This window comes from Amia ocellicauda, chromosome 21, assembly GCF_036373705.1.
Source record: "Amia ocellicauda isolate fAmiCal2 chromosome 21, fAmiCal2.hap1, whole genome shotgun sequence".
In the NCBI taxonomy this organism is placed as follows: domain Eukaryota; kingdom Metazoa; phylum Chordata; class Actinopteri; order Amiiformes; family Amiidae; genus Amia; species Amia ocellicauda.
Window position 1 is genome coordinate 8220737 of NC_089870.1, and position 23953 is coordinate 8244689.

At 39.5% G+C, this 23953-nt stretch overlaps 2 protein-coding genes across 5 annotated transcripts in view; one reads left to right on the plus strand and one right to left on the minus strand.

Annotated features, from left to right (window-relative positions):
* Positions 1–836: 836 nt before the first annotated feature.
* thbs1b (thrombospondin 1b) lies at positions 837–13281 on the plus strand. Of its 2 annotated transcripts, none has more exons than XM_066694749.1 (23): positions 837–1078; positions 1198–1289; positions 1535–2094; positions 2422–2497; positions 2993–3082; positions 3361–3470; positions 3738–3863; positions 4534–4630; positions 5382–5555; positions 5707–5883; positions 6097–6270; positions 6374–6501; positions 6599–6751; positions 6921–7139; positions 7447–7554; positions 8078–8237; positions 8357–8475; positions 9500–9734; positions 9898–10125; positions 10247–10518; positions 10673–10770; positions 10940–11079; positions 11201–13281. In XM_066694749.1, exons 2-23 carry the CDS (start codon positions 1223–1225, stop codon positions 11206–11208), a joined length of 3519 nt encoding a protein of 1172 aa, XP_066550846.1. In that variant the 5' UTR covers positions 837–1078; positions 1198–1222; the 3' UTR covers positions 11209–13281. The 2 variants fall into 2 exon arrangements, with proteins under 2 accessions (XP_066550846.1, XP_066550847.1); XM_066694750.1 differs by having other exon boundaries at positions 1201–1289.
* Positions 13282–13598: 317 nt separating this feature from the next.
* Positions 13599–23953, minus strand: part of fsip1 (fibrous sheath interacting protein 1) — an 86110-nt gene continuing 75755 nt past the window's right edge. For all 3 annotated transcript variants that reach the window (XM_066694753.1, XM_066694752.1, XM_066694751.1), the window contains one exon: positions 13599–17544. In XM_066694753.1, the coding sequence (XP_066550850.1) occupies positions 17206–17544 (339 nt within the window). In that variant the 3' untranslated portion in view covers positions 13599–17205. The remainder of the gene's footprint in view (positions 17545–23953) is intronic.

Sequence of the window (23953 nt, forward strand, 5' to 3'; positions counted from 1 at the left end):
CCTACTTATATTTCTAATGCCAACTACTAATAAAACGACTAAAAAAAAAACACTTAAACTAGGATGACCTAGATCCGTATCACATTTGATCACATTATTGATTTTGTGACTTCCAGACTACACAGCTGGATGGAAAGAAGTTCTTTGGGCTTTTTTTTTATTTATTTTTTAATAGTTTTTAAATCTCATGAACTCACAACGGCTCCTAGCGGACAAAACGTGAAAAACAAGATGGATTTAGAAGCCAAGAACTCCTGCCCTGTGCATTTTGCGTTTATAGTTTTTATATGATATTTTTATTCTTATTCTTATTATTATGGTTATTAGTAGTAGTAGTAGTAGTAGTAGTAGTAGTAGTTGTAGTAGTATGGTTATTATTAGTAGTAGCAGTAGTAATATTATAGATTATTTGCAAAAATAGGTACATCTTTCGTTTTCACTTACATCCAGAGATAAGTTCACTATTTGCTTTAACTCCCATTCTAGTTGCAAAAAGACACACTTTTCCAAACTGATCAATGCATTGCCTAATGCTAGTAACACACTAAAAAAAGTGAGGGTTAAAAAATATCAGGAAATATCAGACAGATGATGTACTTTTGCACAGGAAAAGGGTGCTTGGCACGTTTACGTCTATAAAAATATGTATCAGCTGCTGGAATGTCAGTCCTGGAATGTGTCGTTTTTTTTTTTTTTTTTTTTATGTGTGTGTGTCTCAGTTTTTTTTTTCCTTCTTGTTGTGAGGTCAGTGCAGAAGCTCGTCCCTCTCCTGCCCCTCTCTGATTGGAGCAGCCGGGTCCTCAGGAATGGCTTGAACCTATTTAAAGCGCACTTTCTCCACATTGCTCATAGTCAGAGTTGAGCATCCGAATAGATAGTGCAAAGAGAACTACAGGTTATTCAAATAAAAGCACTGAAGAGAAGAACAAACTTGTAATAATTCGGACATTTGAACTGAACCAAAGGAAACTTGCAAACTTGAGGATTGTCTTGGGACTTGCGTACACTTTTGGACTTATCCACTTCTTCCAGCAATTGAAGACTCGTTTCTTTTCATTCTTTTTTAGTTTCTACACAGGTAGGTGAATTGATAACATTTTATATCCAGATGAATCCTAACGTTTAATTTGAAGTTGTTGTTTTGTAATACAGTGTTCTTTTAACCAATGGTCAATTTAATTTGGTTTTTATTTTCAGCAGAAAGAAAGAAAAAAATCTTACCATGAAGTTGTGTGAAGGTCTCTTCTTGCTCCTTATGCTGTGGACCAGTGAAGGTGCCCGCGTTGCAGGTGAGAAAAAGCAGATGTTTCAGTGTCAGTCACAGCTGTCTTCCCAGGCGCATTGAGAATGAATAGCAATGCGTAATTCATATCTGATGCGCCAATGCGTAAAAATCATTTCACCTGTGTGCCTGTGCGTTGTTTCGCCTCCCAGACCTTCTTTGAAAAGCATCCAGTTCTACTGTTATTTCAAACGTTAACCCACGTGTATCAGCTTAAGTTCTCAATAGTTTTTGGTGTCCTTATCCCTACAGAAAGTGGAGACGACAATGGGGTTTTCGACCTGTTCGAGATGGTGCAAGCGCGCAAAAAGGAGCACGGCGTTACCCTGGTGAAAGGCGCAGACCCCTACAGCCCAGCCTACAAGATTTTAAACCCTGACCTGATCCCCGCGGTTCCCGAGGAGCGCTTCAGGGACCTGATCGATGCCATCCATGCAGAGAAGGGCTTTCTCCTCTTGGTGAACTTCAAACAATTCAAGCGGACCAGGGGCAGCCTGTTGACCGTGGAGAAACTGGACGGCTCCGGACCCATATTTGAGATCATTTCCAATGGCAAGGCTAACACTTTGGATCTGGTTTACGCAACGGCGGACAAGCAACAGGTGGTGTCCATTGAAGACGCCAATCTGGCCACCGGCCACTGGAGGAACATCACCCTGTTTGTGCAGGAGGATCAGGCGCAGCTGTTCGTGGGCTGCGATGAAATTGACACGTCGGAAATGGAAACGTCCATCCAAAGAATCCTGACCCAGGAGGTGCCCAGCATTGCCAACCTGAGGATCGGCAAAGGAGCGGTGAAGGACAGGTTCATGGTAAGGAATCAGTACTACTTCTGCCGCTACTAGGCTATTACTACTACTACAAGTACTGTTTTAGTCATCTTAATAAAATGTGTATTATTTTTTACTGCACCCTATTAAAATCACATTAGCGCTCTTACAAAAAAAAACCTATAGTCTACTTTTTACATTTACGCAACGCAAATACCTAAATTAATAAATGGGAAAACCCCGACCACCTGTCAAATCTTTCAATATAATAATTTTCATTTTTGCTGTGGTGTTCAGAACAATTATAAATCATAGAACAATATTTAGAACAATGATGTGAAGTTAAGGGGTTGTTTGTTTGCTCTTCAGGGGGTCCTCCAGAATGTGCGCTTTGTTTTTGGAACTACTCTGGAAGCTATTTTGAGGAATAAAGGATGTTCCCGATGTAAGTGCCAATACAACAAGTTTATGTGTGTGTGTGTGTTGATTTGATATCTATATCTATATATATATATATATATATATATATACTGATATGCATGAATACAATTTGTAATATTAGATTATGTATTGTACGGAGTTGCAGCCAACGACATCTGATGGTGACTGAAGGGAAATTATAGTTTTTTTAATCCAGAGCATGCATAGGTCACTTAAAACTTTATAAGTATAATTTTCTTGAAACTAACTGTATGCATACTTTCAAGCTGAGACTTCAATATATTTTATACATATTGCCATGTATTCTATCTATTCTATCGACATATTTCACGGAAGATGATTGTTTTTAAATATGTATTGAACGGCATATAATGAGAAACAACAGTGGTTGACGGCTTGGATGTATTGAAATCAGTTGCTGTGTGATCTGTAATACATACCATCTCAGTAATGAAGAACAGGAATTAAATTGTCTGTGTTGTTGTTGTTGTTTGTTTAGCTACTTTCACAGAAACTATTGTTCTGGACAACCTAGTCAATGGATCAAGTCCAGCAATACGAACGGACTATGTTGGTCATAAAACAAAAGGTAAATGTGACAGTTCATTCATACAAGGAGCTAAAGTAACGGACATTAGTCATTTGCTAGTGTGTTAGATTTGATTGGACAATAACTAATGTATTTCCCAAGTATGACATTTGTTTTAAAACTCTGAAATATAAAGATCATAATTATGATTAAAACCACAAAAACCTGAATAGATATGTCACCATTTCGTAACAATTTGACTATTACTTCACATTGTATGTACAGATGTATCTCAGACTAGTTCCACCGTGTGAGATTGAACACTTTTGTATCCGCAGATCCGCAGTCAGTGTGTGGATTCTCTTGTGAAGACCTCGCAAACATGTTCAAGGAACTGAAGGGGCTCAGTGTGTTTGTCCAGCAGCTGGCACACGACCTCCACAAAGTGGTAAGTCCCCAGCAACCTGCCACTTGCAGGAGAAATATTTGAGAAAAAGCAGCCTTCTAGTGGTGATCTTTGCTAATCTGCCAGTGAGCATTCTCTTTCGGCTCTGTTGAGAGTAGAAATGGATTTGAAAATGGGTATTGTGTGAATTGTTTTGTGTATTTGTATATACACAAAGTTTCAATGGTTTAGCCTGTAAATCCCATGTCTCAGCATGCAGATACCTTTTCTTCCTCGCTCTACATCAATATTTTACACCGTTTCTTTCAGACTGAAGATAACGAGCTCATCAAATCTGAAATGGGCATCAAAAGTGGTGTTTGCATCCACAATGGTATTGTCCACGGCAACAAGGATGAATGGACTGTTGATGACTGCACTCAGTGTACCTGCCAGGTAAACGCAAATTAAGCCAATACAGATAGACATGTAGTGCACTACTGAATGCAGATTTCATCAATGAGCTCCTAACTGGTGACAAGGTGCACTCTTAACAGCATTCTGTTATACCATTCAAATCCCACAACAACAACTGGGGAGGTCAGTCCAAATAACAACCACAGTTTTAACAATAACATACTGTAACTGGTAATTTGTCCCTGGTATTTATACCCAGATTTATAATTAACCTTGCACGTTGCCATTTTTTTTCCTTTCTAAGTCTGTGAAATTCTTAAGTGCCTGGTGTGATACCCAACCAGAATTAGCTGTTTAATTATAAAGAGTTTAGTGCATTAGCCAGCAGCTCAATTCAGCAAAGTTCTATGGTATGCTGCCATTAGTGACTAAGTGGATAAGTCCTCAAAATGTCCTTTAAAGTCCATGTCGGTGAGTAAATTCACCTACATCATGCTTCCAGTTGGCTGTCCTACTCAGTCTGACCTCCAGCAGGTGCACAGGCTTCGTCAGAGCTCAGTGGGGGTCAAACATGGAAGCCAAAGACCATTACTTTGTTCCAAAACATTGCAATCTGTCCCATTGGAGTAATTTCCTTTCCTTAACAATTCAGAGCAAGTATCTTTCCTGTCCAGACAAACCCTGTTAATCCCTGCATTTTGTCCAACAGAATTCTGCCACAGTGTGTCGCAAAATCTCCTGCCCCCTGATGCCCTGTGCCAACGCCACTGTTCCTGATGGAGAGTGCTGCCCTCGCTGTGGTACACGTAAGTAATCTTTCCATGATTTGAAAAACAAACAGCACTGGCTTGCCACATTTTGTTGATCACGCATGATCTGCATCTGAACAGATTTAATATTAAACCCTCACTTGTTAGGTATTACTGGCACACATCCAGGCATTTCGACCCCTGCAGAGGGAGGAATTAGTGGCTACCAATAGTTGCTTTTATTTTTTCAAAATGTTCTAGTACAGATGTGTTCCAAATAAACTAAAAAGATTAATCATTCTTGGAGAGTTAACTGCACGAGCCAGTGGAATTCCAATTCCAAAACCCAAATTACACCTCATTAATTCCTCAAATCAATTGCTCTCCACGCCAGTCTATACCATCCCAGCTAATGAAAGAGGGTATTGTTTTTAGACAGCAGCTTTTCATGCCAGAAAACATTTACCTATGCAATGAGAGTAATTGTTTAAAAATTGGTGGAAAATTGCTTTGCCTATTAGAGATAGAAAATAACAGGTCCAAGATTGCTGACTGTTTAGATTTTTAACATGCTACCTAGGTATTAAATCTGCAAAAACTCTAATCTTCATTCATTTACAGAGACATATTAACACCTATGACAAAATTGGCTTGATCATTACTGGTCAGTGAAAGCAAACACATTTACATTTAAAATTAATAGATATTTTCAGCTATCAATCAGTGCAGCTAGAGGTCTGTCCTGTCAATACTCAGTGAGGGTGGTTGCTAAAGCCTGTAATAAAATAAGACTGCGTTATCTTCATAGCGAGTGACTCTGCTGAAGACGGCTGGTCCCCCTGGTCTGAATGGACTCATTGTTCAGTGTCTTGTGGAAGAGGTATTCAGCAGCGAGGTCGCTCCTGCGATCGTATCAACAACAACTGTGAAGGCACCTCTGTGCAAACGCGGGACTGCTACCTTCAGGAATGTGACAAGCGATGTAAGTTATATACAGAGATGACTTTGCTCTTTTCCAATCAATACATAAATGTTTCAACTGAAAAAAAACTAAAGCACAGTTTATTCAGACTGAAACATGCAGGGCATCACCACAATGTTGGTTCAACGTGTCTTTCTTTAACTCCCTACAGTCAGACAAGACGGAAACTGGAGCCACTGGTCCCCCTGGTCTTCTTGCTCGGTCACCTGTGGCGCCGGAGTGATCACCCGCATCCGCCTCTGCAACTCCCCCACCCCTCAGATGGGGGGCAAGGACTGCGAGGGAGAGGGCAGACAGACCGAGAAGTGCCAGAAATCCCCTTGCCCAAGTAAGTAGTGGAGAACGGGAGTTGTTTTACTGCAGCAACCTGGGAAACCTGACTCTAGTTTCCAAGTTGATGAATTCAAAAAGCAAGTCACCTCTAACCATCCACAGATGTCCAATGACTGATTCAATGAAAGACTAAATAGAGTGTCAAAAGAGTAAAGGGCTTGGTGAGGTTTATGTGTCTGACCAGGAACTTGCCTTTTCTTTGTTCCAGTCAATGGAAATTGGGGACCCTGGTCTATCTGGGACACTTGCACTGTGACCTGCGGAGGTGGTGTTCAGACCCGAAATAGGCTCTGCAATGATCCCGCTCCCAAATACAACGGCAAGGACTGTATCGGGGAGGCCACTGCAACACAGCTCTGCAACAAGCAAGACTGTCCTGTCGGTGAGTCATTTTAAACTCCTAAAGGGAGAAGGTAGAATAAGCATCTTTAGTCTGTGTGCTGCTGTAAAGAGTTGGCTTTCTAATACACAATCTTCTTTGTCAGACGGGTGCCTGTCCAACCCCTGCTTCGCCGGCTCAAAGTGCACCAGCTTTCCTGATGGTTCCTGGAAGTGTGGACGATGCCCAGCAGGTTACCAAGGCAATGGTATCCAGTGTGAGGACATCGATGAGGTAAGGGTTCAGATCTTTTGTGATAGTTCTCCACATTATATTACTTAATTTTGCCCTGGAAATTAAACCATTCTTCCCCTCTGCCTTCTTCCCTCAGTGTAAAGAAGTCCCCGACGCTTGTTTCGTGTCTAACGGAGTCCACCGATGTGAGAACACCGAACCCGGATACAACTGCCTGCCTTGTCCCCCCCGATACACTGGGGTTCAGCCCTTCGGTAGAGGTGTGGAGGAAGCCACGGCTAAAAAGCAGGCAAGTGAATCTCTAGGAAGGTTGTACGTTTGTCCTAAAACAAGTCTGTCGACAAGAAGCAGACAGTCATATCAAAATGGTGCAATGTCACAAACCTGAACTCTCAGTGACAAGCAGAAACATACAGATCTAAAAGTCTGAAAGTGACATCCAACGCTCTCTCTTCCAGGTCTGCACACCCCGCAACCCTTGCACCGATGGAAGCCACGACTGCAACAAGAACGCCCGCTGCATTTACCTGGGCCACTTCACCGACACCATGTTCCGCTGCGAGTGCAAGCCCGGGTACGCCGGAAATGGATACATCTGTGGAGAGGACACTGACCTGGATGGCTGGCCCAACGAGGACCTGCTGTGTGTGGAAAATGCCACCTACCACTGCAAGAAGGTATGCACTTTAAATGAATGATGTGCTTACATAAACCACACCAAATTAGTTATAGCCATTATTGTATCATTCCCACCTTGTTAGGATCTGGAGAGACAAGGAGATTAGCCTTTTTTTTGTTTCCCCCAGAGACAGTAGCAGAAATTTGCCTGCTTTCTGAGTGAAAAGTCCTTTTGCCTTTGTTTTTCAAATTGAAGACCATACATTCTTCTTTAACGATATGTCTGTCTCTTCAGATGTTTAAGTAACCTTTTATGATATACTCGCAGTGACTCACAGTGACTAAATGACAATGTTTTGTTTGCAGGATAACTGTCCCAACCTCCCCAACTCTGGGCAGGAAGATTATGATAAGGATGGAATGGGTGATGCTTGTGACAACGACGACGATAATGATAGCATTCCAGATGACAGGGTAAGACATGAAAGTAAATGTTTTGATTTCCTGGTGGCAGCCAAAAAAAAGATTCAGCAGCCACCACCAGGTCTTTGTCCTTAGGCGATGCAAAATCTGCAGCAGTCTGCACTTTTTGTTGAGATGACAGAATGTGCTCAAAATTATAAGACTTTGCTTTCAGAACTAGGTCAAAATGGGTTTATACTGAGAATTTGTGCACCAGGGATCTAAAAAGGCAAGGGGAAATAAAATGCACCCCACGGAGTCAAGCTTCACATTCCAACCCAGAACTATATCACTTGCAGCTTGAAATTAATAGCCCGTTAAAAACAATGACACGTTTTGTTCTCCAGTACAACTAGATATAGCATTTAGTTTGATGCAGTCGTTGTGACCTACTGTAATTCGCTTGCATAATGTCTACGGTTGCCTGTTAATTATTAGCATAATGTGATAAATGAACTGTTCAGTGGGATGTTTATGTGGCTCAAGTGAGAGTGGACTCTGGACCGTTTATAATTATTTTCTTCCCCGAAACCAGGACAACTGTCAGTTCATCTACAACCCGAGGCAGTACGACTATGACCACGACGATGTGGGAGACCGTTGTGACAACTGCCCCTACAACAGCAACCCTGACCAGATCGATACTGACAACAATGGAGAAGGAGATGCTTGTGCTGTGGATATTGATGGAGATGGTGAGGGTCCTCTCTTTCAATGCAATCACAGCTCTCGATCAAATTTAATGCTATTGCGTTATTATTTGCAGCCTTAAAGAAAATAAATTAATTTGAGAAAACCCCTTCTTCTGTTACAGGTATTCTGAATGAGAAAGACAACTGCCCCTATGTCTACAATGTTGACCAGAGAGACACCGACTTAGACGGGGTTGGAGATCAGTGTGATAACTGCCCTCTAGAGCACAATCCAGACCAGGTGGGTGTTCTATGTAAAACTGGTCTAATACACACGTATGTCTATATATTAGAAGATCTATTTCAAGAGCGTGTTTCCATAGCAGATGAGTATGTATTCATCAGTTGACTTCCGCATTACATACTAAGCTATTTTCAATGTACTTTGGAATCATAGTTAAAATATTGGGTTTCTGCCACGCCCTTTGCCACAAAATAATAACATTTGCCAAAGGGTACCAGCCAAATTCTCACGCTACATCAAGGTGGAGTGCAGTTTATTTCACCTCAGGGGCAGGTGAACACAACCTTTTCAATAGGACATTCAACCTCATTAAATGAAAAAAATCGTAAGCTCCTAAAAAAAAAAAAAAAAAAAACAAACGTGTGGGTGCACTTGTAGGATCATGCATGTCCTGTCCACACACAATTCCTGCAAAGCACATCTGCGCTGTTATTTAATCCAGGGTTAGGAATGTGTACTTGTGGAGTACAGGTACTCAGTCTAAAGAAAAATGAACGAAATGTACCCCGCCCTATTCTTTTAGCGGTTACGGATATCTGTGTAGTCCTGCCAACTGCAAGGACACGGAGATTCATCGCTTTAGGGGCATTGCTCGAATGCTTCTTTGGAAGTGCCTACCCATGAAACTGAACAGCAGATGATAGTCAAGTGCAGCTGGACTGGAAACCGTTCAGCTTGGCAGGTTACAAAAAGCAAAAATGATGGATGCTCCTGGAGGTTGTAAGATAATACACAAGGCGATGTTAAATCTATAGTGGGCAGAAATCTAGGGTAATCATAGGATAACAAATATGCACACTGCAGCATGTCTTACTGAAGTTACTCAAAGATTGTATCTTTCAAATGTTGAAAGATAATGATGTTTAAGAAAGTATATATGTTGAAAATCTCACCAATACATATCAAAGGACATTTTTTATTTTACTTAAAATGGAAAGTCCAGTCTGAAAGCACAGATATGGTACGATGTACGTCTTTAAGGGAATAATGCTAAATTGGATATTGTGTTTTTGTGGAACAGCTCGATTCCGACTCTGACCTAGTGGGAGACCAATGCGACAGCAACCAGGACATTGATGAGGACGGCCACCAGAACAATCTGGACAACTGTCCCTACATCCCTAATGCCAACCAGGCTGACCACGACAAGGATGGCAAGGGTGATGCCTGCGACCATGATGATGACAATGATGGCATTCCAGATGAGAAGGATAACTGCCGATTGGTCGCTAATCCCGACCAGCTAGACTCTGATGGTGAGAAAACCATACTTTTCAGCAGCTGTTTGTGGTACATGAAAGAGACATGAAAGATAATGTAGTCTGGGGTCCTGTAGGCCAAAGACTACAAACTTGCAGGGTTAAGCATAATACAGCAGCCTTGATGATACATTATTTTAAAAACTTGTTCTTCTTTCAGGTGATGGACGTGGCGATGCTTGCAAAGATGACTTTGATGATGATAAAATACTTGACATCTACGACGTTTGCCCAGAGAACCAGGAAATCAGCGAGACCGACTTCCGTAAATTCCAGATGGTGCCTCTGGACCCTAAGGGCACCTCACAGATCGATCCCAACTGGGTGGTGCGCCACCAGGGCAAAGAGCTTGTGCAGACTGTCAATTGTGATCCTGGCATTGCTGTTGGTAAGCCTTTCAGAAAAACAGCACACTTGTACCTACACATGCGGTGTAGAAATGCAAAGTCACATCAAGGCAGTGAAAACAATGAAGCCTTACCTGGTTTTTATAATATCTTTCTCCTCAGGCTTCGATGAGTTCAACGCAGTGGATTTCAGCGGCACCTTCTTCATCAACACAGAGAGAGACGACGACTATGCCGGCTTTGTGTTCGGTTACCAGTCCAGTGCTCGCTTCTACGTGGTGATGTGGAAGCAGATCACACAGACCTACTGGTCCTCCACACCCACAAAGGCTCAGGGATACTCGGGACTGTCCATCAAGGTGGTCAACTCAACAACTGGACCTGGGGAACACCTGCGAAATGCCCTGTGGCACACTGGAAACACTGAGGGACAGGTAAACTTATTGTAAATCTCAATTATTTTACAAAGCCACTCAACAGATAGATTTCAAGAATCACTTAAATATGGTATTGTAATATGGCAGCCATTCTGTAAAGTAAAGTTAACAAAGGAAATTAACTTATGGTTGTGTGTTTTTCCCTCATTAGGTGCGCACTCTATGGCATGACCCTAAAAACATTGGCTGGAAAGACTTCACAGCCTACAGATGGCATCTGACCCACAGACCAAAGACTGGACACATCAGGTAACCATGCTTTGATAAAAGGGCAGAGTACCTTAGCAGGCAATCAGGGTTTAGGTACTCTGCGAATACACTGTGTACTTCTCAGCTAATTAGCTAAATAAAACAATACAACGAACTGTTGAATGTGCACAAGATTGTGTCTCACACATTTTGTTCTCCTTTACTGTAGAGTCGTCATGTACGAAGGCAAGAAAATCATGGCCGATTCTGGAAGCATCTATGACAAGACCTATGCGGGTGGAAGGCTAGGACTATTTGTATTTTCTCAAGAAATGGTGTACTTCTCCGACCTCAAATATGAATGCAGAGGTAAGACAAAATGACATAGATCTATGCTACCCTTCAACTAATTTCCTTGATGTTTATAATGCAATATGTGTTTTTCTTCTGCAAAGAATACTAACTTTCCCTTTTTATTTTTCCCTTCTAGATACATAATTGCAAAGAGGAGGGTTTTTGTTGTTTTTTTGGAAATTGCACCTTTTCTGTATAAATATAAATATATACTTTAAACAGAATCCTGGGACCATTATATTCATTACTCTTCCTTCTGCAACGCACATTGGTGGGACTCGAGCATGTGATCTGCTTCAAGGTAAATTGACGTTGGGACAAAACCCAGCTGACTGCCAGGCGAGCGTTAGACCCCTCCACCGTGGCCGGTAGAGCAGGACACCCTGGCTTTGCTCAGCCAGAAGCTCTTTGAAGACTCTCTCTCTCTGCACTGCGGGGAAAAGGCTCTCAGCAGCTGCCTCTGCACTTCAGACCCTGTTTCTAGATCTTTTTGTTTTCTCTGGATGAAGGTCCCATGGAAAGACTGACTATTTCCTGACTATAAAATAGAAAAGACCAACCTCAGATCTGCTGTGGACTGAATTGAAAAAAGCCAAACAAAAGCCAATAAAAGGACAGATTTGTTTCAAGGATGAAGAAAGCAATAAGATTATTATTTTTTGTTTAAGGGTCCAAGACCCTTGGGACTTGATTGTCAATGTACAAAACATGGAGGGACTGTTACTATTGAAACATATGTATGTATGTGAGTGAGTGCGTATATATATATATATATATATATATATATACTTCCTCAAAAGAGCCAGCTTTCCATAAAATATATATATATGTGTGTGTGTGTGTGTGTGTGTGTGTGTGTGTGTATATGCACTCACAAACACATGTAACTAGAACACGCTAGCTTAAGCTTTCTGCTGTGTATTAGACACCAACTTCAGAAAATCTCTTTGTCAAAAAAGCCTTTACAGAAACAAAAATCAGAGGAATTATCCAATTGAGCCACAGATTGTGCTGAAAAAATGGGCATTATAGAGCCTAGACATAGTGTTTGGCTAAAGCAGCTGTGCTGTTGTTGCTGGTGATGGATATAACTAGTTCAGTTCAGCGAACGTGGTATTCTCAGGGTGAGATTGGTTCTCCCTATGAGCCTTTCTTGACAGCAACTGAAGACGGCATGCTAGATTACACAGGAGGAGTCTGGAAACCAGGCCTAGGGCAGGACCACGTGTTTGGGGGCAGGTCCCCCTGTCCAGTCTCATCTTTTATTTTTTCCCTAATTGAAGATACAGTTTAAAACCAAATTACTTATTGTATTTTTCTTATTTTCAAATTTGAAAGTAAATGGTTTTGAACATGATGGACTGGGCAGGGACTGAACTTCAGAAATTAGATTGCCTACCTCTGCAGAAGATCATGGTACAATAAAGCACAGAGCAGCAGTACAAATCCAAATGCAATTGAACCGCAAACAGAGAAACTTTGGGGAATGTGTTTGCAAAAGCCAATGTATAAAATTGTTTATTTATTACTTTGTGTCAACCGTGTCTGTAATGAGAAGGATTCTTTCTGTAAAAGCAGAGCAAAGCAGATGCACTGGACTACTAATACATATGTATTGCTAGTCTGGATAAGACTACGGTGTATACGATTGTAAATAAAGTAATTATTTATTAACTTTCTTTCTCTGGAATGATGCTAGAAACAGCGCAGCATTTGAATATCTGAGATTTTTTGTATTCAATTCCCCATCACTCCTAGTAAGACTGGAAACTGGGGCTAAACTTTGTAGTCCTATCAGTTGCAGAACCCATTGTATTCCAATGCATTTAGACTCCGACTTCCCCGAACAGTGAACCATCAGAGTCTCGGGGCAGCGTTCTTCTGCACAGTATGCGTGACCTGTGTGCATGTTTTTTAGTTTTTTTAAAGAAGTTAAAAAAAACAACAACAACAAAGGAAAACTTTGATGTACAAATATTACCTCATTATTGTATCATTGAAACAGAAAAGTACCTTTTGGATTTAGCAGCAGAAAACAAATTGGTTAACTTCTTTTAATGCTACTGTAGTACAAAAATAAAGGCTGTACATAGTATAAAAAATATTTTTGCAGATAAGAAAAAATAAATCTTCCCCCAGCAGTAAAGAAAATGGAATGGGAGACTTTTGTTATATAAATATGTTGTGCTATTTGTATGTCCAGTGCTTTTTTTTTTTTAATGAATAAATTATTGTTCAATTTCTCTATGCTATTTGTAACAGGTAATTTCATAATTGTGTAGATATATGCTATTTAAATAATTTATCTGGAAACATGACCCCAAGTGTGAGTGTTTCTGTCTGTATAAACTGTTTGCACACTGACGTGAGGATGTTTAGTTCTTTATTGTTTTTTTTGTTTTTTCTTTACGTTTTTATCATTAGTGATGCTTGTCTGTACACATTTTTACCAGTTTTACAATACAAAAAAATGCTGTTTTTACTCATACCATTTATTTTGTAACATACAACAGAACAATAAACCAATTTCAGAAAAACAAAACTGAAAAAGTCCCTTATTTTCCCATGTCAGCTGACAAGAATGTATTTAAATCTTCTTCTGCTTGTTAAATTGCATTTCATAAACATTGTATCCAATAATGAATGTATTGCCAAACCCACAGATATTTGAATATTTCTTAGAAAAAGTCCAAAAGGAGTTTTTAGATTACTTAAAAGGTTCTCTTACAGGGCTAGAGCAAATTAAAACTTAAACCTATTTGAAAAATCACAAAGTATAAAACTGTACCCTCTTGCAGATTTATGTACTGTCAGAAGACAATTTCTACTACTTATAAATCAAAGTTTTGTATTCTGTGACGTACAGGTAGGTCAATTATTTGATTGGTCTAGTAACAAGTCTCTTGCACACTAACTTTTTAAAATAACTTCACCTGGGTTAAATAGAAAAAAAGGGTCCCCATCCCCTCTCCAACTTGCTTGCAAACATGCACTTGGGAAATCACATGGAATTTTGTACCACTAGTTCTGGTAGCAGTTGATCTTTTATTTCTGCAATGTGAAGGGTCAGAAAACAGTCATTCTCTGAACTTCCCTTCCTCCGAGGCAGTTTGCCTGCCAAACCAGATGTTTATTAATCTTCACTTGGACTCTGTTCTGTAAACGTCAGTGTCTTTAAATATATATATATATATACACACATACATACATACACGCGTGTGTTTTGTTACACAATCCAGAAATTGCTTGATTCTGTCAGTTTCACACCAGCTGCCAAAAACGCACACACACACACACAAAAACAAATAAAGACGTTATCTCGGAGGACAATGTGAGATTGAAACCTGAGGCCACCCAAACCAGAGTTTATTGGGTCATGTCCACAGGTTGCTTAAATTTTCCACCACAAAAAAAAATAATACATACATATATGTATATATGTATATATATATATATATATATATATATATATATATTAGATACAGTGGAGGGGGGAGTGAAAACAAAAAAGTGCATTGGCTTTTCTTTACACGGTTACATTCACAGCTCAGTGAAACAGGCAACTAATCAACCAAAGCACTTCTTGTATATTTTGTTTTCTGGATATTGTCCTTCTGGAAGATAACACCAATATTTCACCTTTAAATACTTACAGACACCATCCAGTGAAGCATCAAATCCAAAAGAGACCTGTGGTTAGACTTCCAATGCAAGTTAGGCCTGGAACCATTTCAAAAATAATATATTAATGTGAATATGTACTAGTTGAAGACTTTTTAAAGTGATGTGTACTACCTGCAATTAGTTGGCACAGTCTTATGTTGGGGTATAATTCATTTTCCACTTAGTACTTTCCATCTTGTTATCTGTGTACAGACAAAGTATTCACTTAAAAGGTATAATCGTCTGAAGCACAAACTGTCAAGACGTCTGACAAAATGAAGGCACAACTAGATGAGACATTCTTGGGTTTCTCATTTCACATCACCTGCAGAGACATATAGCTGCTATAGCTTTAGTGGCATTTACAATGTTCTTTTGCAGGTCCCACTGTTACTATAAAAAGGATTATTATGGGTCTTTGGGGCAGGCAAAGCACACACTCCACTCAAACAATGTGTTGTTCCTTGGCTTCCAGGCCTTAACTGCAGGGGGGGCTCATTTGTGTTTGGATGAACATTCAGTTCTAATATCAGGACGCTCTGGGGTTTTCTCTGGAGACTAAATGGATAAATAACAACAAGATGTTACAAATTGGAGCTACTGCAGGGAGTACAATAAAGAGATGAATTTCCTTAAATTGTTTGGAGAAACCTTGGGGCAGATTCTGGATGTTGTAAAAGTGGTAGATAAATGTCTACTGGCTGTTAAAACCAGATACGCTTTTTATTTTATTTCCATTTTTTCAGGGCAGAAGCCAATACAGGTACCACATGTACTTGGAGAAACTGACCCAATGTACGTCTCATACACTGGGTCAATTTCTCAAAGTACATGTGGTTTAGTCAGATGGAGAATCTTCATCACACTTAAATACAGTGACTCCTTGTGACAAGTCAATTGCTAGTAGGGACTAAAACATGTTTACAGAAACAACGCCCAACTTCAAGGTTGCCATAAAGGCATTACTGTTTCCTCTCTGAAGTAAAAAAAACAAACAATGCTTTCAGCTTATAACTTGGTCTTTGAAAACAGGCTAGCAGTATGAATTTGCTGCAGATGGAATACTATTGCTTTTATTTAACATTTAAAATTCTTATCACATCCAACAGCTGTGTTCGTCAAAAAGTAAAAGGTGGGCTGAAGTCACCTAATGCAAGTGGGAATCAGCTGTAGTAAATGTGCACTCTGGGAAAGCATTTGTCACGGCCCAATGTGCACCAGTCACAGTCAATTATGACATAGCCTAGATTTGACCTAGCGATGTTTGGACTGTAGAACATCACTGAAGTAGACAGTTACTCGAAGAGCAACTTGGGAGCCCGCACCTGCCTGTGTTTGGAGGCTGCGGACTGTAAAGATTGACAGTTTTGACTGCAAGACAGGCTCTGTGTTTTAAAGAAGCATTATAAAGCACCACTGAACCAAATGACTGAGCTGACCTGCTGTTCGTCCCACTGCGAATTTGAAGAGACAAGCGAGAAGTTACACCTACTTTGAATTTAATTAATTATATTTTAATAACTAACTCATACACCAAAATGGACGTATGCAAAACATTTATATATATATAGAGAGAGATTAAATATACATTATATATAAGACAATGTACTAATTTGCAGATGCTAATGACAGACCTCTTCAGAGCCCAGCAGAAACAAGTCTCCCTCCCATCATTGCAAGCATCCGTTTTTGTCGTAAATTAGAGTGTTTCTAACAAATGTAAGTAAATCAATGAAGGCTGAATCTGCAGCCAAATTAGCAGGATTTGAGGGCAGAACAAAGACACTTCACCCTAGAATTACTCTATTGAGCGCTGCTCCGGGGCGGGCGGCTCACCTATTGTGGCTGGAATGTGCGGAATGCCTGCCGGGCGGACGGCCATCGCCGGTGTCAGTGCTGCAATAAGCCAGGTCGCCCCGGAGAGCGGACCTGTTCAATCTCTTTGTCCTGAGCGCAGCACTCTTGTGTGACCCCTCATTAGCACAGCTGCTAGAAACCAGCCCTTTCTCCCCCTGCTTTCCAGACTTTTTCTCTCCCCCTTTCCTCTCAGAAAAAAGAGAAAAGATAAAGAAAACTTTTCTTTTTTATTAAAAATATTCAGACTAATTGTGAACACGTTGAGCTAGGTTAAAGGATGGACTTGACTTATGGTTACATTTAAGTAAGGATAATGGTAAAGGCAGATCTTATGCTTCAATTTAGGTTGTTTCTGGGTAACATTTTGATTATTTAAGATATATGTTGCACCACAGTTAAGAGAAACAGAATTGTCTTACTTTTGTTTAGGATTGGGGATCTGGCTGTAGATAGGTCTAATAATGGGAAGGGTATCAACTATATAATTTAAGTGGGAACTCAAACCCTAGACCAGTCTACAAATGAACCTTGAGTTGAGCTGTACCTGAACTCTAACCCTACCTGAACTGTCCTGCAGGGCTGAGTGAATATGGATAGCAATATCTTGTACCCACAGGCCTGTCAAGTAGATGCTTGGGATACAGTTACAACAGCACCATGACGGGCTACAGAGATGTCTTCCACAAGAGAAGAATTGCTGTCATCTTCATCAATCTGTGAGCTTCTTTCTGACTGGCAAGCTTCTTGCTGCAGCTGAGAGAGGACGGATTCAGAAAGTCTGGGTGTGCTCTTCGCTGTCAACAGGCCTGAGGACAAAGGCGGGGTGGAAGTGCTTGAGCTTCCAGCAGACCGTGGAGATGGGTCTTCCACCAGGCCGCTACTCTCTATTCGGCTCTGGGCCCGGACACATTCCTCCAGCAGGCATATTAACTGGTCTTCTGTCAATTTTGGCCTCTCAGTCTATAAAAGACAAGATTTATCATTGTTAATTGTTGAGCAATTCTTAATGTTAGGACATATAGGTAAAGGGTAGCATTTCAATCAAAGGACATTATGATAACATTCTAAAGAGTACTGTGGACAATTATGACTACCATGTTACAAAACAGACTTTGTCCCTCTGGACTCAGATACATACACACAGACAGCTTAGAAACATTGACTCCCTTTAGTTGAGAAGCGAGACGCACATGAGGGGAAGTGACAGAAGCGTTCCAGATCCGGAAAGGAAATGGCAATGTCAATCCAGTTGACTTAGTAACAGTAACACAGATGAGGACAAAAGTGCAAACTAAGAGGAAGATAAAAAGACTGAAAACAAGAGGGAATTATTTACACAGGGGGTTGTGGAAGTCTGGGAAAAGTTATCGAGCCATGTAGTTGAAGCAGACACACAAGAATGCCTTCAGAAACAGCTGGATGAAACCCTTGGATCTATTAGTTATTAGCATGCAACCAAATGAGCAATGTGGGGTACTTGTAATCTGTTATGTTTTTTATGGTCTTAATTTGACAGAAACAAAATATACACATACCAAAATTTAGAAAACAGTATGTTCCCTAATACTAACACAGCTTCTAGAATACAACTAAGCAGCCTCAAGTGTTTAGAATTTAGTTGTTATATAACAGCAAGAATGTTAGTGCATGCTAGATTTGCTTGAGCCATGTGGATACTGAAGTGGCATTTAGCTTTACAACATAGAAAAGGACACAAAGTAACTTGGAAATACAGATGCTGAACATTCACTAAACTGGGAATAAAACTACCTTAAATCACAATTCGATTGTTCCCTATTGTTCTTAAAATTACTATTTTGTTGGCAAAACAACATATGCTTTCTTGTTTCCACATTTAGATTGGACACAAAATTGGCTTCTAGATGTTTATAGTTCCAAAGATTGAATTTACGATTAAATTAATGAAAAACTAAAATGAAGGACTGATGTAATGTTTAGAGACACCACACTTTTATGCTGAACCCTGCTGCTATGAGATCATCTTGACTCACGGCAACACAATCATGTGGATTTTGCTGCAGGTTTGTTTCGTTTCAAAAGGCTGATTCACAAACTACACAATTATACTGCAAATCTGGCAACCCGGAGCCATATAAATCCATGCAGCAATCCTATATTCCGGAAAGGGTTGAAATTCATAAAATAAATTCAGTCCCTTGCAAGTTTTCCTCATAATGTAATCAACATGGGAACCAGATTTCAGCCTTGGGTCCAGGAAAAAAAAATACTTCTGGGATAAAGGATGAGATTTTATTTGTCTGATTCATCAGATGAAGGCAGATGTCAATCCTGCTTTAACCTTTTTTTCTTCTTGAATTTGGTTATTTCGAGTAAAAAATAAATACGAAAAATGCAAATTTGTGAAGCATTGTTTATTGAATGTAAAGCTTAACAATGCATTTGATTTCTAATGTTCCGAGACAGACCGACAGAAATGAAGCACAATTTCAAAAGAAAGTTACGTGTTCCTTTTTTGTTATTTGGCTGGCATTCAAAGCCAATTTGATATTACTGACATATCCTATACTCTTCCAGATGGAAAGCAAAATGTGTTCATCATGATTATTATTATTATTTTATTATTATTTTTATTTCTTGGCAGACGCCCTTATCCAGGGCGACTTACAACATATGTGTCTGCTTTTAAGTATCATATACTGTTTCAGTGTCTCCCTTAAAACATACATTCTTTGCTGACCTGTCACGCAAGGTGCTGTTCCAGTCCATTCCCCTTTGCAGTTTCCACATAATGTGATGGTCTTCAGTTATTTTCCTTCAATGACTGATGGTAACACAAGCCACAAAGTCCTTTTTTTATTGTGTATAAAGAGCGAACACTGAGTCAAAAGACAGAAACTGAGGTGCAGCCCAGGTTTGTTTCATGAAAATGCATAAACTCCCTCACAGAGCCATCAGGACAGCCTGTCTTTGGAGGAAACGGCATTCCATCACACACTGAGACATTTATAAAAGGGGGTTATGTTGATGACAGCCAAAGGTACGTGACCATTCATTATAATCGATTGCTGCAATTCAGAGAAAAAGTCTTCTTTTGTTTGCCAGGCATAAAATTAACCTCTTCAGCTAAACCCAGGGTCTGACCTCTGTGTTGCATTGTAACAATACATTTAATTGGAAAACCTTGTTTTTAATATAACAATTCAAATGAATTGCTTCTCCTTCGTAACATATGTATAGATGCCAAAACAATTTCACAAACAAAATGTTGTTGAAAAGCAATTATATTTGACCAATTGTTTAACCTAGGGAAAGTATGCATACAGTCTGTAAGGTGTCTTGCAAACTAATGATAAATTAATGTTTTGTTAACATTAAATACATTATACATTTGTATAACTCAATTAACTTTATAAACTCAATTAACCATTTAGTGTATTTTAAGATCCAATAATGTGTCCTGAAATGTTATACTTTGTTATTTTACTATAAGTCTACTATTTGCCTCTTTCAGGGATAAACTGTCAATTTTGGCTATTGCTTTCATTTATACAGACAACCCTAACAGATGGGGTTGTCTTAATAACGAGTGTCTGCTTTTAAGTATCATATACTGTTTCAGTGTCTCCCTTAAAACATAAATTCTTTGCTGACCTGTCACGCAAGGTGCTATTCCGGTCCATTCCCCTTTGCAGTTTCCACATAATGTGATGGTCTTCAGTTATTTTCCTTCAATGACTGATGGTAACACAAGCCACAAAGTCCTTTTTTTATTGTGTATAAAGAGCGAACATTGAGTCAAAAGACAGAAACCGAGGTGCAGCCCAGGTTTGTTTCATGAAAATAATTGCCATATGCCTCTAAAACTAGATCATGGGTACTGACTGCACCAGACAAACGTTCAAATGCTTGACAAATCGGAAAGAAGCCATTGGAGAGGTAAATATACTGTCGTTGCACAGAATAATGACATTTCTGACAATATAATCATTAACTTTGGGACTTTCCAGGTAAGGTAATGCACTTTGTATTGCACTTATGTTGTAAGTCACCCTGGATAAGGGCGTCTGCCAATAAATAATAATAATAATAATAATAATAATAATAATAATAATAATAATAATAATGGTATTTGCACTGTCAGCAATTACAAATCAGAGGAAAATAATAATAACATGCATACACGTATAACGTGTCCAATTTTTTTTTAGCCCACCATCATGACAGAAATTAATTAGTTTTTACTCTTATACAGTATTGGATCCAATGGTGCCGCTGTTTTTTTTTTTTTTTTTTTTTTACAGGCATATTATCAGAGGAAGTACTGTAGGAATTCTAATACAACTGTCAGTTTCATTTTTTATGAATTATTTCAAAACCCTTGTAACATGGGCAATTGTACAACAGGAGACAACCGTACAAAAAACAATTCAAGGAAACAAAGCTAACCCTACCCCTCCTATTCCGAGAAGCTTGGACACAATTAACATGTGTTACACTTCTTAAATAGGTGACCTACACAGCATTCGACCGGTCTCCTTTAATGGTGATTTAAAGGAGCCTGCAGTGTTAAGGACACCCTGTACAGTTGAGAAGAGGGGGGAGGATATGCCGTGCGTTCAGACCTCAACCTACAATTACTTGGACGGCCGGCAGTTTTTCACTGCTGACACTGAACACCGAGTTCAATCTCAAGTCCTAGGCTCCTGAAGAGGAACGCCCCCCGAACACATTCCTGGCCCTGGCCCCATCACTCCTGAACAGCCCTGCTGTTGTCAGCTGTCCTCCAGGGTCCCTCTTCCTCCTGACAGACTTCACCTTTGACCTCTACAGGAGGGCATGCCCTTTGTTGTGAGACCTGCCCCTGCTCTCAGGGTGTGCAGGACCTTTGTCTCCACCGAACAGTCTGCCCTGACTGATTGGAGCAGGACTTAGCCAGAGGTGTTCCTACAGAGAACGGTGTCAACAGGGTTAGCAGGTTGACGCTATAATTTAGTAGAGCAGTAACATGCCAGGACTGAAAATGGCAAGGGAAGCTCTGTACTGCTTACTACATTTTTTTCTTTCTGATGATGACAATAACAATTATTATTATTATCAATGTGTATTTGATTGTCTGAATTCTATTCAAATGAAACAAAAATACATTCGACAGTGAGCATCAAGGTGAAAGGCCTGCACACACACAAAACAAATCTCAGACACAGAATTTATTATTCATTACATAACTGGCAGACGTTCACAGAACTTAACAGAAGTTCAAAGGAAACTGCCCTTTCTTTTAATTTCCTGGAGTGAACATGGCTGGTGACTCCACTGTATCTCCTGGCTAAAGTAAGCCCTTTAATTTACTTGATTTATCAACTGTACGTTTGATCTGCTACTTTATATTCGTCTATTCTTACATGTACACAGCAGTGTTAACATGAATACCAAGATGTAGAACTCAAGAAAAATAAGTAAACTGAACGTCAAATAAAAGGGAAAATACGAAACAGTAAGCAGCATGAAACAGATTGGAACTGTGGTTCCAATAATGTTAAATGGCATGTGTAATAACAATGTAATAACTTACCAATTACACAAGTATTACTGAACTGTAATAACCAGTAGAAAACATTTTACACATACACAAATTATACAAATACACTGACAAAATCAAGTAAATTAAGTTAGTTTCATCCCATGGTCAAAAATTCAACCAAGACGCTATTATAATCCCTGGCAGCATTGTGAGGGAGTATAACAGTGTATACATCAGCATGCGTTGCAACAGCTGCGTCACTAACAAGCTCTACATTTTCCTTTTCATTGTTTACATCAATAGATTTTCAGGGATATGCCTTCAAGGCTATAGTTCTTATGCTTATAGGTACCACTTCCAATCTTGACCCAATTTCTGGTTTATAGGCCATTGTATATTGAGAAGGATTTATCACTCTCACAGAGAGGGCTTTTTGAGGACTCTGGACCTGCTGCAAGTGATTATGCATTCTCATGGCTTGTGTGTATGCTCCTTCTGCAAATGTAAGAACCTCAGAAGCTTTTTGTCCCTATTTGTGTGCATGATTAAACCATTTACACCACCCACATATGTATGCAATGGGTTATTTATTCAAATGACTGATTGTAATGAAAGCCACAGGTTACTTTTAATTACAAACAAAGAGTGAAAGTCAGAAGAGTCAAAAGACAGAACTAAGGGTATAGCTCATGTTTGTGTTATAAAAATAATTACCATATGCCTATTAAATTATTATGAAACTGCCTGCATTTAAAACCAGATTAAAACCTTGATAAATCAAAATGTCATTAGAGTTCAGTGATGGGATTTATGCATTACATTGATGGAACGCTAAAAGAGAATTATCTTACATAAGCTGTATGCTATTGTTGTAAGTCTGAAGTCAGTAACTATAATGCAGATCTGTGAGATGAAATTAGGAATGCCTGAGCCAGTGAAAGACTCAGGGGATCTGGCTGAGGTATGAAGGGTATAGACAATTTAAAGGCAACACTATTTCAATACAAACACTAGGTTGAGGGGACTGAAAATAAAACGTACAGGTAGAGTTCAGGAGTTCAGAACAGGATGTTCTTCTTTAGACAAGATGTTCTAAATATTTGGACCAAAAGTGGCAAAAAATGGACAAGCACGAAGGCCAAACAGCTTTCAAAACTTTCTTATGTTCTGACAGGTTAATTTAAATAAATAAACATCAATATTAACTGCGATAGTCCGGTTCATAGTGGATCAGAGGAACAATATATGTCATAAGCATTTGATATTGCTAATGAACATGTGATCCAAACACAAGTTTTTCATAGGAAAGAACTAGAATTTCATAATTGAAAAACAAACACGCCCACATCTACATCAAAATCATTCTGGCAGTGGGTAAAGTTTGTGTCTGATTTCTTCAGTAACACATGACCAGTTGACCATGCTGAAATACGTGCAGGTATGTGGGAAGCAGGTATCTGGCTATAGCGTAAACATTTCCACATTTGGGGATTATCTGGACAAATATTAGAAAGAAAAAGCAACTACAACATATTTATTCTCTTTCCACCCATGGGAATCTCAAAATGCCGTGCAGGCTCAGATCCAGATACTAATTATAAAGACATTATGGTCCTTAGGAGCACTAAAATTGCCAGAAAAGCTTTAACAGATATGAACATACTTAGAAATAAATCTCTTTGTAGAGGTTCCTGCACATGTGTCTGAAATGGCTAATTAGAATTAGACGATTCTCAGGAATTAGAACGATGCGTTTAAAATACTTTGTAGACAAAGGGGGAGACATGAAAGACGTGATCCGACTGTGTCAAATGCCTCACAATATTTAGTTTTGTTTTAAAACCCATCTGACCACAGCTGTTTTTA

Coding starts and splice junctions, on each gene's coding strand:
- thbs1b (XM_066694749.1), top strand. CDS start 1,223: ATGAAGTTGTGTGAAGGTCTCTTCTTGCTCCTTATGCTGTGGACCAGT. Junction 6,752..6,920: donor AAGCCACGGCTAAAAAGCAG/GCAAGTGAATCT, acceptor TCTCTCTTCCAG/GTCTGCACACCCCGCAACCC. Junction 10,519..10,672: donor CTGGAAACACTGAGGGACAG/GTAAACTTATTG, acceptor TTCCCTCATTAG/GTGCGCACTCTATGGCATGA.